This window comes from Cupressus sempervirens, chromosome 1 (assembly GCF_028749045.1).
Source record: "Cupressus sempervirens isolate cs-2001-9-10 chromosome 1, ASM2874904v1, whole genome shotgun sequence".
In the NCBI taxonomy this organism is placed as follows: domain Eukaryota; kingdom Viridiplantae; phylum Streptophyta; class Pinopsida; order Cupressales; family Cupressaceae; genus Cupressus; species Cupressus sempervirens.
The window spans coordinates 595,971,002-595,986,603 of record NC_143118.1 but is presented as its reverse complement, the minus strand read 5'-3'; the positions used below and the strand labels follow the sequence as shown (position 1 = coordinate 595,986,603).

At 34.0% G+C, this 15,602-nt stretch overlaps 1 protein-coding gene across 3 annotated transcripts; it reads right to left on the bottom strand.

Annotated features, from left to right (window-relative positions):
• Positions 1–1,601: 1,601 nt before the first annotated feature.
• On the bottom strand, positions 1,602–8,331 carry LOC149578840 (uncharacterized). 3 transcript variants are annotated; one of them, XM_089832022.1, is made up of 4 exons: positions 7,910–8,330; positions 7,750–7,811; positions 5,589–6,421; positions 1,602–2,099 (listed from the first exon to the last, which is right to left on the bottom strand). In XM_089832022.1, exons 1-3 carry the CDS (start codon positions 8,079–8,081, stop codon positions 5,633–5,635), a joined length of 1,023 nt encoding a protein of 340 aa, XP_089688148.1. In that variant the 5' UTR covers positions 8,082–8,330; the 3' UTR covers positions 1,602–2,099; positions 5,589–5,632. The 3 variants fall into 3 exon arrangements, with proteins under 3 accessions (XP_089688148.1, XP_089688139.1, XP_089688156.1); XM_089832030.1 differs by lacking the exon at positions 1,602–2,099 and having other exon boundaries at positions 5,780–5,952; positions 6,038–6,421; positions 7,910–8,331; XM_089832013.1 differs by lacking the exon at positions 1,602–2,099 and having other exon boundaries at positions 5,422–6,421.
• Positions 8,332–15,602: the final 7,271 nt, after the last annotated feature.

Genomic DNA, 15,602 nt, shown 5'->3' with positions numbered 1-15,602 from the left:
GAGCTCCTAAGTTTTTAGAGACTTCTTGAGAAGTCTCATCGTAGGATGGCTACCCAAGAAACCCAACTTAAAGAGAAAAAGAAAAAGTAGTTTATACAAAGTATTACAATACTTGATTACTGATTTCCATTTAGAGATTGTTAATGAGAGGGACAATCTTGTGGTTGCAGAGAAAGAAAATAATGTGGTTTAAAGTGTCCACAACGTTGTAAAGAGATAAAACCCTTTTGTAGAAGACTATTCAAGCAAAATAGTTTCTTGAGAAATAACTATAGAAGAATTTTTAATCTCTTCCAGAGACTAAGATATCTCTAGGGCTTAAGGAATCTAAAATGGCCGGAGTTATATGAAGAAAGTGAAGCCTAAACTTACATTAGTGCAGGTTGCATTGGAAAATCTTGTGGATCTTAGTAGTAAATTTCTTAAAAAAAGTAATGAATCGTCTCTAATTGAAAAATAATAATTTGAGAACACTAATCCGTGGGAAAGCACTTTGTTTGAATCGCTAATGGCAGAAATTGTAGATATAAATCATGGAGAAGTTGAAAGGGATATGACATTTAACAATGCAAAGAAAACTATACCATATCTTACTAAAATGGGAAACCAAAATTTGTTGTAGAATCATCGGAAATAAGTTTAAAAAGTACCCGAAACAAAGCCAAAGGGCTCAATAATGGGAAAAAACTTCAAGTCATATGAGAAATTGGTAAGTCATTGCCTAAAAAGGCATGTTGTTAGCAAAATTGTTTATAATGGTATAGCTAGAAAGAGAAAGCGAACATGTATTTTGTATGTGTTATTTTTATTTTGCAATCACGTGTACAATGCTATAATGTGAAAGAGAAAATATGAATTCTATGTATACACAGTTTTTGTTTAAAATGTTAAATCATAAATTATTATTGTACATCGAGGTATTGCTCAAAAAGGAGTAGAAACATCTTCACATAGGTGATCTAGAAATACTTTTAATTGAACACCTTTTGACCCTTTTGTTGAAAGATTGTCCTTCATATTGTATAGATGTCCTTGCTCAGTGGATTGAAGAACACATGTTATGCCTTGTGCTAGTGGTATGGTATTGACATGGAACAAAGATCCCAAATTGGATGATGTTAATATGTCTAGACATATTAAGGATGAATGCACATATAAGTTTTAGTTTTTCAAGAACATAAGCTGACTTCATCCACAAAGCCTTGCTAACTATAAAGGAGAAGAAGAATTTGATGTATTGTTTAGGATCATTGGGTGCAGGAAGTTAGCTATAGCCACAACCACTATTGGTGCCTTTCCTCTATTTATGTTATTTGAAATTTAATTTTGTGTTTATTAAATGATAGGTTTTTTTTGATAAATAGGCTTATTGATGAATGATGTGATTTATTATAAATTTAGGTGTCTCATCTTATTTTATCCACCAATCACATTATATCTTCTTATTTAGTCACCACTCATCCCCATCCCCACGTTCACACATTATCATGCATTCACCCATCAACTTGGTTATAATCATGGAACAATTTGTTAAAAATCATGGAATCACTCAACATGCAAATCACAAACAACTTACATCACGAACTCACTCAAGACGATGCTGACATGAAATCCCTCAACATGATAAGTTAGTAAGGTTTACAACTAACATTGAATTACAAATTCTCTCAATGTGATACACTCATGGACTCTCTCAACATGATTTCCAACTCCCATCACTGAATCTCTCAATGTGATGTCATCATGGACTCTCTTACCATGATTTTCATTCCTAGAGTGAAAGAGTTTATCAGGTTGACCTTATAACTATCATGAATAAGAACTCATAAAATCAGCAAGAATGCAGTCACAGCGAAGACTTATTTCCATCAAGAGTCTCAAAATCTACCATAAATGAAATCATAGCTGAAAATTTGTTCCAGACTAATCGCAGTATCTATAATACCAAGCATGTATAAAAATGACAGGAATTCCATGAATATTCTCTCTTAATCAAGAGAATGTAACCTCCCTCTGGGCTGAATATCTCCCTCTGAAACACAAGCTCCCTTTGAATCGCATATGCAAATTTTTAATTAATCCAATTCTCTTGTTGCATCCTGCAATGAAGAGAGATTAGTAAATCAATTTACCATATATAGAGATGAGTACTGGAAAGAAAACATTATTAGCAGCGATATAAAAATGTATAAACAATACTTATCTTTATGTAGTCCAGTCCTCTTGTATTTCACAGCACGCAAGGAAATACTCATCCCCGAGAAATTAAACAATGCACGTAGAAGACTAAAAAAAATCATCACAATTAGAGTCGAGAGGCCTATAAGGATACAAATGAAAAATATAATAAAACTCTTCTGATCAATTATTAATGCTTGATTGTTGATCGAAATATTGTTTCACGATTCAGTTCAGTGTTTTTCTCAGTACATAGAGTTACATAATCATAAATGACTGATAAATTTATAACTTAAGAATAAAACTGAAGACTTCTATTTACAGCACATTCAACTGAAATCTTGCACATACATGGAAATAATCACGTCACAAAATTATGCCACAAAATAGAGTTGACACAGATACAGAACTGTTATAATCACAAGTTGAAACTCTCCATTTTCTACAGATAAAAAAAACCCTACATATATGCATGCGACCCAATTATGCTCGAAATAATTCACACGTCACACAAGATTCTACCGAAATAGTTCATCATCCAAAATGATATCCCAGGTCCTTTTTTTCCGTGCACAGGTCTTCAATTTTTATGATAAATAATGGCATGCACTTTCAGCTACACATCTCATTAGAATCATCGATACAAAAAACTCATTCAGAAATGAAATGTAAATCTCATATACAGCAGCGCCAAGGGAAGATGATGCAATACTGAATAGAGATATAAATAGAGAAAAAAAATCCGACGTCACTTGAGAAATGGTAGACTTAAAAAACGGCGACAGAGACACGAGAACAAGAGGAGGCTAATCGCGAAAATAGGACATCCCAAACATAAATTAAAAAACACGACAGATAAGGCAAATTGAAGAACTCCAGCGAATGGCTGGACGTTATTCAGACATGCTATCAGCGATTGAACTTTAATGACGAAGATAATCATCAAGGTCTGCCTTCTCAATTCCTTGATCCGAACGCCCTTCTGAACATAAATATTGCAAGAGTCTATTGCAGAAATTGTAAAATAATGAGAACCATCGACAACAATCTATCAACAGATAAAATAGAATCTTCTCTAGCAGAAGATCCTTCAGAAGCACACCACAGACGGGATTAGTAATAATAACAAAACAAATATAGTTGAAATTGATTGCCATCACTACTCTCATGCCGGTTTTTTAGGGCCTTCTCGTCGTGATGTGTCTTCTGTAAGTGTCTCAAATCCTATTTCAGGGCCTTCTCGTCGTGATGTGTCTCCCGTAAGTGTCTCAAATCTTATTAGGGTTTTTTTAGACCTAGAAACAGTTGAAGATATCTTCCATACAGCAGAAGAGCTATCTTTTTTTGCTGCTATTTTTCGCTTTCGGGGTTTTTGGCCCTCTCTTGCTGATCTTCACGCCTGGATCTCCATGCATTGGGAACCAATTATAGACAATAATGTCCACATCTTCCCGAATGCAAAAGGATTTTTTATAGCTAAGTTTGAAAGTGTTAAAGCCAGGAAGACTATTATAGTGTTAAAGACAGGAAGACTATTATGTGTGATAATAGTTTTTCATGGCAGGGTAGGTATCCACTTATGGCTAAACCGTGGCATATAGATTTTAATCCACTTACTGAATCCTTTAACAGGTTCCCTACTTGGGTCCGGCTTCCGAATCTCCGGATGCATCTTTGGCAAGATTCTGTTTTTGAAACTATTGGAAATGCTATTGGTGATTTTTTATATGTGGATTCTGACACTTCGGATATTTTTCATTCGACGTGTGCACGAATTTTTGTGGAGTTGGATGTTTCTAAGGGCCTTCCTGAGGAGATTTGCTTGGATTCTGCAAAGGGTTCTTGGACTCAAATGTTAGATTTTGAAGGTATCCTTTTTCGTTGCAGAAAATGTCACATGACAGGTCATATTACTGATCGTTGTGGTGCTAAGAAGTCCAAATCAAGGTGACCACTTTTTTGGTGGTCAGGGGCCTCTTCTAAGCACTATACGGTGCATAAATCTTCGGTTGCGCCCCTGGAACCTGTGGGTGATTCTCCCCCTGATGATGCTTCTGGTGATCATTCGGTGCCTGTGGTAGAGGAAGTTGTTAGGACTTTAGATTTGGTCCCTATTCCCACTCTGGCTCCTACCTTGGTATCAGATGCTCTTTCTGGGGCCCAGTTGTCTTCTGGCTCTCCTGGGGAGATTGTTGTGGCTTCTGCTTCCCTTGGGTTCCACCGTTCCATTTCTTCTGGGGTTTGGGTTGTTGAGGCTGCGAAGGTGGAGGATGGTTGGATTGCAGTAAAAAGAAAGAAAATTAAGCCTTCTGCTCCCCCTTTAGATATGAACCTCCGGTCACGTAAAGAAGGCACTAAATTAAAAGGAAAATCATAAGTTCCCTTGTTGTTATTGGCTTTTTTGGTAAGGTGTTGGCTGCTGTGCAGGTATGCTGGTTGTGGTACTGGTGTGCTGATTGCTGGCTTTTGCTTGCCAGTTGGTTTCGTCTCTAGGTTCCAGGTCCCTGTAGAATCTGGTTGCTTTTTCTAGTCTTATCTTTTGGTTTCAGGTCCTTGTAAAACCCAGTTTTGATTTTTTAACTAGTTTCAGGTCCTAATAAAACTTGGTAGTGCTTCGTGGTTTATCTTTTTCTTTTATGTAAAGGGTTTCGGGGCCCCTTCAAAACTTGTTTTTACCTTAATCTAAAACATATTGCAAACAATCTGAAAAATTAAAACAAAAGAAACTTTTATATGATGTTATCTAAACTTGGTTCTGCTATCATGTTGGGTTTTGAGTTTAGAAGTCAAGATGAACAACAATAAGGAAGAGCAAAAATGAGTGCAAGAGACACAAAAATATGCTAAGAAAATCCTTCGAGAATGAAGGGAAAAACCAACGACACACAATAAAAGATCATTTCATTGATAATAGAATTCAAGTGTACATTGCCTTTCGCTTAATAATTAACATAAGGAGAGACTCTTCACCTTCCAACTGAAAGTCTGTTTTATAACTCTAATAAAGACAACTCTTATTATAATTATGCATTAATTATGCCTCAATGCATGCTGAATGTTGAAAGACAAATGTCTTTATATTCATAATGATAATAATGCCCAGAAATAAAAACCTTTATGGCAGGTACAAACTCCAACAATATGGTAATCTACGCAAATATAAGACTTCCAATAAATATGAATAAGAAAATAACTGCTCTCTCAAGATATGTCATACATCTACCAATATAAATTCTACGACCATTTTGTAAATCAGCAAACATTTGGCATATGTTACTATCAGCTAAACCGTTGCAATATTAATGTAATGGCGTACATAATGAAGAGTGAAGGATCTAAACAGATTGTTGGACATCAATGTTAGAGTCGGATGAAGAGCTACAAACAGTTCAATCAAAGACGAGGTCCACCTGTAAAAGGGTTAAATTCACCATTGATAGTGCCACGGATCATATCACCTACAAAACGGAATATGTCGAGATCCAGAGTGTTCAAGTAATGTCCATGCCCATTCTACTATATCATCTAGTCGACGGGGTTCACCACAGAGGCGTAGGAGTCTGGCTCGCGACACTGAAAACCTTGCCACTTGGTAGAGAACTGCGAAAATGCCACACAGAGACATTAAAATGAGAACACCCCAGAGCACCCAAGAGAAAGGGGTCCTCTCGTTATCCAGCACGGTGAATATTGCAGCCAGAAAGCCATAAGCAGCGAAGCCAAAGCTCAAAGAAACCGCTCCTCCGTTGATGCTCATGAAGAACAACTTGTCTCCTACAGTCAGCTCTGAAGTTAGCTCCCACAGGATACACGTGAATAGAGATAGAAGGAAGGCTATGCAGTTGAAAAGAAGGAATACTTTGAATGAGGTGAAGGATATGAGCACAGGGATCCCCAGCTCAGTTGAGTGTTTGTCTCTGTCTGTTTGGAAGCCACCCGGGGCGGTGAAAGAAGCCGTGAATGTCATGGTTGCCAACAACGCTGCCACCACTAATTCTGCATTGCGCCTCTCTTTGTACGCTTCGTTAATCATATCTGTCGCTCTCTTGTGCTTTTCATAGCTCACTTGTGGCGCACTGTACATGAATGGTTTCGCCTTCCCTCTGACATCTCCCAGCTTTCTTATCATCCTGAAAGATTCGTAGTACTCCACCACTTCTCTTGCTATCTCCACCGCTGTTTTGCCCTCCTCGTTAAGCGCCTGCTTCTTTCGCCCAGGAATCGCCACCAACAAATCCACCATCTGCCCCATAACACGAGGAGGGTCACTCAAAAATTACACAATATCAAAATTATAATTTGATCTCGTGTTTATCTATTGACAAGCTGAATGGTTCATATGGTATAACACTTGATGAAGGTTTTACAAATGGAGTATGAGTTGGAGGGACTCTGCAGTTGAGCGTACCTAGTATTGGGATGGGTGACCTCCCAGTACTTCACTTCCGTGAGCATCACCTATATCCAATGAGTGCTTAATGATCTATTTATTCTTATTAGACATAGGTTCATCTGAATCACTACTCATGAAACATGAGTCAATGAGACTAAGTGTTCCGTTTATTCTCATGAGAGATAGGTTTGTGTGAATCACTATTCATAAAACATGGGTCAAGAAAGCTAAGTGTTCCATTTATTTTTATTAGAGATGGATTCGTATGTTTATTTTTATTAGAGATGGATTCATATGGTCAATGAGGCTAAGTGTTCTGCTTATTCTCATGAGAAATAGGTTCGTGTGAATCACTACTCATGAAACATAGGTAAAGAAAATTGAGTGTTCCATTTATTTTTATGAGAGATGGGTTTGTGTGGTCAATGAATTTAACTCAAAAACTACACAGTTAAATCCCAATAGTAACATCACAATAACGAAAAATAAAGAAAAAAAGAGGACAATCAACTCCATGCTGTAAATTTATATGAAAAGGGTTAAAAAAGACGGACAATCTGTTAAAAATAATGCAATATGGAAACTTGGATTTCATTTAGACTACTATATAGTATATACATAAAGAACTTACGCGCTCATATTTATTCCTTGCTGCAATGTGCAAAGGTGTATCTCCTGGAACAATTGGCTGACTGGGAAGGTTTTCCTGTTTATAAATAAGCTCTTGTTATGAAAACTCCAGTTTATTTCTTCTTACTGTTTATAAATGAGCTCTTGCTATAAAAATTCAAGTTTATTTCTAGTTAAGAAGACAGGGGATAGAAAAGGAAACAAAAACTTACGTGCTGGTAAGGCAGATTGATAAATTTTGACAATGAATTATTTCCTTGTGAAAATTTGATTAAAATCTTTACAAGTTTGACTTGGTTAAGCGATACAGCCCTATGCAGAAGGAATTTGTTTTCGTCTTCCAGAGCACTCTTAGTGCGAGGCATTAAGAACTCCACAGCTTCTAGGAATTGCAAGCTTATTGCCACATTTAGTGGAATTTCTTGTCTATTGTTTTTACAATCACACAAATCGGCCTCCAACTGTAATTTTGCTGCTAACTCTAACAACTTATTCACCATGTCCATGCTATATGTTTTTACAGCTACATGCAATCCCGTGTCGCCTACCTTGTCCCTCATTCTCATCAATTCCTTCAGATCTAACTTTGCTCCCAACTCTCCTAACAAATCTGCGGTCGATGAATCAACTGTCTGGTCAAGCAAGAAAAAGAGAGTAGATATTTTTTGTTTAAAACAAACATAGAGTATGAGAAGAGAAAAACATGACCTGGGTCTCCTGTAAGTACTGTCACATGTAAACATGTTCTCCCCTCCGACGTCCTCAATTCCTTCAAACTTGACGGATTAACAACTCTGAGCTTTTCTCTCGCCTTGCTGATATCACCTATTTCACAAGATTCTAAGAAATCCCTTTCCATTTCGTTACTTATGTTGGCCATTAATAAAGATCAATGCTGTTCCCTGCTCTGCCAGGAAAATTCCTTGCTTTTCTCTTTGACAGTATGAGTTAAAATCCACTCAATCAGCAATCAAGTCCTTTTGACTGTAAAGTCGGATCATGTTCTACCAAATTTGATGGAATGACTGAACTATGTTCTGTTCTTCTGTTGGCCATCGATAAAGATTAATGCTGTTTCCTGCTCTGCCAGGGGAGATCCACCCTTTTCTCTTTTACAATATGAATTAAATCTACTTAATCAGCTATCAAATCATCTTTACTGTAAAGTCACATCATCTTGTACCAAATTTGATTCAATGACTCTGAACTATGCACCAAAGTGGACCAAAGATATATTCTTTTCTTGTATTAAAGGTTTCAACTTAAGGCATATTCTTTAACTATCTATATCTAAAATGCTCATCCATCTTATCAGCGAATTTAATAATGCAAACACTTGAATGTCAGATTAAAAAAGAATCTTATTTTATCTTATTTTATTTTGATAATGGTATATCTTTATATAAAATCTAATAAGATAAAATTATGACATTTAAAAAATATTATCATACTAGGAACCTCAAGAAAAACCTCACTAAGTTTTCATCAAGTTGTTGACATTTATGAATCTATTAGAGGCATCATTTCTATTTCGATACCTCATCGCTAGTTCCTTGGACGATTTTGTCACCACTCTAGATTGAAGGAGTCCATCCCACATTTGTGAAGACACTCTCACCTATATTTGCATTTGTTATTTCCATTATTCAATGGGTCGTGTAAAAAATGTAGTCATTGTTCAAGTGTTATTATTATTCAATGGGTCAGATAAAAAATGTAGTCATTGTTCAAGTGTTTGTTATTGATCTCTTAGATTCTACATAAACTTATATCGCTCAATTTTTTTAAGGGAGCATCCTTGTAGCTTATTGTGTTCAAGTCACTCTTTTAATGCGATTTTCACAAATTTTTTTTTTGAGACAATGCTTGATTCACATCGTGTCAAAGAGGGGCAAACTATTCACCTAAAAATGGTACATGCACTTGGCTCTACTCTTTAGCATGTTTATTATATTACAAATTTGACCTCCATTATTCTTCACTTTTGTGTCATTTGTTCATATTTAAAATAATGCCAATTATTTTATTAACTATAATCATCCTTCAATCTTCTCATTTTCTTTTGATTTTTTCCATGATTAAGCGATTTTATCATTTTTTTTTGTCTCTTAGCAATCTTTGTCATTTAGTTTAATTAAATAATTTTGACAATAATTTGATCTGCGTCTTTAGTTTACCTTAGGGGAATAATATTTTAATTATTGCCCCCTTCTTGTCCTAATATGTCCTCCTTAGAATAAATAAATTTCATTTATTTATCTTTTAATCCTTTCTCTATAAATAAATAAATGTTTAATTGGCTAGTTCTTAATGTGGGAGTGAATTAATAAATGAAAATTTACTAATTTCATTCCACTTTCCTTTTTATTTTCTTGTTATATTTGTCATATTTTCTTTTGCTTTTTCTTATTAATTGATTTTTCATTTTGTCTTCCATTTGACCTTTCCTTTTGCTTTCTTTTCTTTTCTATGTTGTTTTTTCTTCTTCCTTGTCCTATTGGCACTTTTGAGAGAAGTGGTGCATATGTTTTTATTAACTCTCCTTTTTTCTTTTCCCACTTAGCTTTTCATTTTTATTGCCCTTGTCATTAGTTTTAATTGTGAACATTCATTTCAAATAGAGTCTATAAATTGAGCCCTTTTCTCTCATTTTTTTGCAACCATGAAGTTCTAGTATATTTGAATACTTTGTTTATGCATTTTGTTCCATTAGTCTTATTGGTTATGATTGAGATTTTACTGAGAATTTTTTTATGGCTTTTATGGTTGGCTTAATTGTGTTTTGTTTTTCTCTTTTTCTAATCCACAATCATTACAATTTGGTTATGCTTGAAATAAAGAGACCAAATTGAACTTTATCCACTATAACTAAAATTAGTTGAATTTGCAAATTATAATTGTATAAAAATAATTGCAACAACTATAAAAATAAAATAATAACTAACTGATTAAAATATATTTAATATTAATAATGAGTTTACTAAATTAGAATTAGATTTACATATATAATTAAAATTAGAAATAGTCACACAAATAAAGGCAAGCACTCACCACTTCGTATCAACATCACATTTTACATAGTCAACTTGCATTGTGCATTCCATATGACAAGAAAAATGATATTGCACATTTATTTGATATTCAACAGCTTGTGCAAACCATGATAGCTATTCGTATAGGAAAATAAGTTAGAAAATTAAATTCCAAGGTGAATACTAGGAGGAGGGGGGTCGAGAAGAGTGAAATTATGACATGCTAGGAAGGAATGTATTTATGGATCCAAATAAATTGTTAAGAGTTGGATGAAGAGATACAAGATATATTTATTAGAGTTGGATGAACTATTAAAGATTTCAAAATATCCATGTTCAATTTTGTGCCATTCATTAATAATACATATAATTCAACATCAAGTTTTTCTTATTGAATTAATAAGAGACACAAGCATCAAAGTTCCAACCTATTGTGTTATGCTTTTAGGATTAAGATATGGTGAAATTAAAAAATCTTTAAGGGAAGGTGGACAATTTGTGTCACACTAATCAATTAAAAATAGTAAGACATATCACTGAAAGAAAACAATGTAAACTGAATATTTGAACAATATCTTGGACACAAGTTCATAGTCTTCCCAATTAATTCTAACTTTTGTAAGCATTTATGGGAAAATGATAAATACTATGAATTGCATTTTTTGCCTTATTGTTGAGAACTATAACATTCCTCATTGGTTATATGATTCTTTTTGTTCAATTTGAGTTCATTTGCATTTGGCATACCATTGAATAAGAATGCATTAATAGACAACATTAACTAGATGCGGCTAAGAAGTTAATCAAAAAATTGTAGAAGGAAAATAGAGAAGATGATAAGAAGTCTACAACAATAAATTTGATTTGTAGGTGTCCAAATAATCAACCCAACCTACAACAAATTTGTAGAAGGTGGTGAAGGAGTAGAGAACTTGAGCAGAAGTTGGTGAAGGAGTAGAGTAGAGGTGAAGAGTGATTGCTTGAAAGATTTTTCAAGCAAATCAGAGAGAGTGATGAAGATATGAATGGAGTTTAGTTAGTGAGTTAGCGGATGAGCTACACTGTGATATGTATTTGCAAAGTGAGTTGTATTTATCAGATCAACTTGTTGTTTCTTTCTAATGATTGTATGAGTTAAAATCCTTTAATTAAGGTTGGCCTAATAGTCATTTGTAAATCCTTTAATCAAGGTAAAATTCTAATGGAACGTTCTTAAGTCCTTTAACAAGACCACTCCCAACATGGCAATTAAATCCTTTATAAGGGTCACACCTAATAGTGTGTGTGACCTTTACTTGAGTTAGCTGGGTTGGCTCCTAATATAGCTCACTTTAGAAGAGTGAAAAATTGGTAGCATATTGTTGGATGTTTTTCCCAAATTGGGTTTCCATGTTAAATCCTAGTATCTTACTTGTGTGAATGATATTTGAGATGTTTTACTGTTTAATGTTTTATATTCTGCAAGTTAGTTATTATTGGGACAGTGGACTGCAAGTTTATGTTATTGATAAGTTACTATAGAACCGAGCTACTTGATGATTATATCTAAGATGTTTGAAGTATTCAAAAGTTCAATTGGTACATCTAGTCGCAAGGATAACTAATTCACTTCCCCCTCTCAGTTATTCTAAATCATTCTAACACAACTCATGGTTGGATGATTCTATTTATTTTGTTTCAAGTCTTTCTAGGAAACTCTTTAAGTAATGAATAGTTCCTCTACATAATTGAGTTGATGTATAACTATTGTTAAGTGGAAATTGTAAGGAGTCAAATATGAAATCTCCAACATTGTATGTAAATGTGTTCAATCTATATAGTCATTCTTTCTTAGTCCTGTATCAATGTCAAATTTTTTTCGTGGTATCAATTTGTATTATTTTTTCATAATTCTCCACATCTACAATTTATGACTTTTGTTTTCTAAGTTAGTTTGTCATGTCATAATTTTTGATAGATTTGAAATTTGTGGCCTTGTCCATTGATGATGCCAAATGATTTATTGGTATATATGATTCTACTAGACTAGGTTATGGTCCTAATTTCTTGTAGAATAGTCAGTTGTTTTTACTAGTGTATATATAATATTATACAATGGTATAATAATACTTGTGAAATAAATATTTATAGAATAAAGGAAAAGTGAATGCCTTTTTGGTTAAATTGATTATATTAGTATGTTGAAGGGAAAATATAGTCAATATTTTGTATTTGTTGCACAATATTGGTCATAGCAGTCTTAGAAACAATATTGCCAATTTTGAGGATGTCTTTGTTCAGTAGTACAAAGTATAATTTGCACAGTTAGAAGTTGGTCAGTTAATTTAGTAGTTTTGAAACAAGGTTTATTATGGGTTTAATTTTATTTTATTTTGAAATTAAACAAATCACTATATTGTAGAGGAGAAAATACAAGAATAGTTAGTCAAGAATGGGGCTACTAGCTTACTATTTATAATCCTAGTCAACATTTTATTGTTTCTGTTCTTTATATATTCTTGTTGCCCAATCTGTTGATGATAATATTTTTGTTTACCTCGAAATAGTAGACACATTTATTTGAGCATAATTGCTTTAGGATATAGAAATGAGATTAAATCTATAACCAATATGATAAATGTGGTGGAAATCTAGTGGGAAAGTAAAATACCAAGGGGGGTGGGGGGTGAATCAGGATCTTTGAAACTTTTATTACTTCAAGCATAACACATGCTTAACATTTTTACCATATATCTCATTACCCTTAACCTTTAATGAAATCAATCATGCACTGGAATGTATTATTTGATCTACTTGCATGAATAAAACATATAAGTACATAATCAACACATGCCACATGATTTGGTAACACATAAACCCTCCAAGGTGAAGGTAAAATTGTGGTGGGGATGACACCCATAAAATCTTCACTACTACAACAATAAAGTGTGCCTATGAGGGCTAGAAGTTTTGATCACTTGTGATGATCTACCTTGTGAGGGGTCTTCCCTGCTAAGAGCTTACAAGACTATTAAGTCTACTTTGATTAAAGGATTTAAACTACATAATTAAGTGAGCACTTTGTTAAGAGATTACATAGGTTTGTTAGAGCCACTTTATCAAGAGGTTTACCCTAATACACCTGTTAGACTGTTACAATACCTTGATCCTTTGGTTTGTACTTGATTGTATTATAGATCTCTATCCAAATTGTAATAACCTCTCTATGATTGATATACAATAATTGCTCTCTACACTACTCAGTCACGTTATTTCACAACTTTTGATTCGCCTATAACTTTGTAGACGTGCAATTCTTCAAATCTCAACAACTTTTGGCTACAAATCGTGCTTAAATAGCCATTTTAGAAGTTTCTAGATCTCAAGCAATGATCTAGATTCATCCTTTTTGTCACCTAGTCCTTCCAATTTTCTGTTTGGTTGATCTCATTACATTGGGATTTATGATGCATAATTACATGTGTAATTACCTCCTTGATCAACTCATTGATCATAAAATCATGTTTCAAACTCGACAAAAATGGTTTACATAAGAATTTGTGTCATTCCAAATATATATACAAAAATAATATTTATCGATACATATACCTTTTGATACTCAGGTCATGCTTATTCTTCATGTTGCCCCTTAGTGAATATTGTACTCGGCTTCAACTGTATTGCTTAGCTTCTATAACACTCATCTCGCGTGTTGCCTTTTCAATAACTCGACAACCACTGTAATACTCAGTGACTATTTATTTTCTCATAAGTCAAGTTATTGCTCGACAACAATTGAATGTATACACTTCTTTACATATTTCAACCTATATAGAGTAGCTTAATTGCAATGTTGACCAACCAACCCTACCTAGTAAATGATTAAAGTGTTTTGCACTAATTGACAATACTAAGATTGCCCCAAGGGTCAACACTCTCCCCCTTTGGCATTAGTGGCAAAAACACTTGTCATGATCAAAATTTAACATACCAAAAACTTCAAAAATATGTACCCCCCTTAGGATGTACACCATACTTGTAGTTAAATCGCCATATGTACTGCTGTACTTGTTATTTGCAAAATATTTTTCAAAAGTCTTATTTTTTTTCCAACATCAGAACATAAATCTCCTTATTAAATCATTCCTTATTATTGTACACATTATTTATTTCCCCTTTATATGCTCATACTTGATCATACAATTTCCCCCTTGTTTTTGTCACTTGTTCCTACAAGTGATACTCAATTATGGCTTAGGGAGTATACCAAATTCTTTCAAAAATGGATGGTGCAATATGATAATTTTAGCCATTGTGTTGTCCCAATTAATCTTAAAAGTTTCAAGAATTCACTTTTTATTCCTATCTTGGCCGCTAGATTCACCATGTTATTTGCTATGGATAAGTGTTGGTTATGTGCAAGATCCTTGGCAGTCTATAAATGCCTTTGTATTACTTCCATATGAGGTAATAGTCGCACATGAATAAAAGTTACCTCATTTCTATTGGGGAATTCTTCATGTAATAACTTTAATTGCTTACCTTGCAAGAATTTGATCTGAGTGAAATATATTGAGTTGGAACTTGGATCCATGCTCACTGCTTCCCTTTCCTTTTGAAGATCAACATCTATCTTATCCATTGTCTCCCTTATTGACTTGTAGTATGAGGGGATATCATTACACAATTTGGAAAACACTGTGTTTGTATTTGTAACTAATTGTTCCAAATCATTAATGAGAGTAGATAACTCAACCTATTTTATTGCTATCTCTTTTGATACCTTCTATAACACTCGATTTTCAAATTTCCTTTTTGAACGCTGCCTAAGTTTCTCTTGAGTATAAATTTTAGGATCATTCAATCTCTCCATTGTCCTAAGCAATTGCTCAATTATAGGAGCTTTCTCATCTAAGTCATCAACAAAAACTATATCAAGAAATATGTCCTTAATATCATATAATACCTATTTCTCTTGATGTTCTTTCCTCATTTCTACTTCCTTGGCCTTTCTTGCCAACAAAACACTCAAAATTGTCATTTTCTCTTCACTCAAATTTGTTGAGTCCCATTTAGTAATCACAATATCCTCATCTAAGGTAGCTTGTTTACCTTCAATTTCTTGTGGTGACTGCTTCACCTTCTTCTTACTCTATCTCCTTTAGAGTCTAGTGTGCTAGAGTTCAACACAATCTGCAATTGTAGATCTCCTTTGCTCCCTCTTGCTAAGATCCTGAGGCACTCAGTCTATTATCTATAGTAGAATGATTTGCTCAATCATTTAATCTCTTTTCTTCTTTCTCACCTTCTATAAATTTACATTGATATTGCCCTCGGTGGCATTTTTTTCTTTTTCTGTCTTAGATGCATCATTTCCTTCATTGATCGAC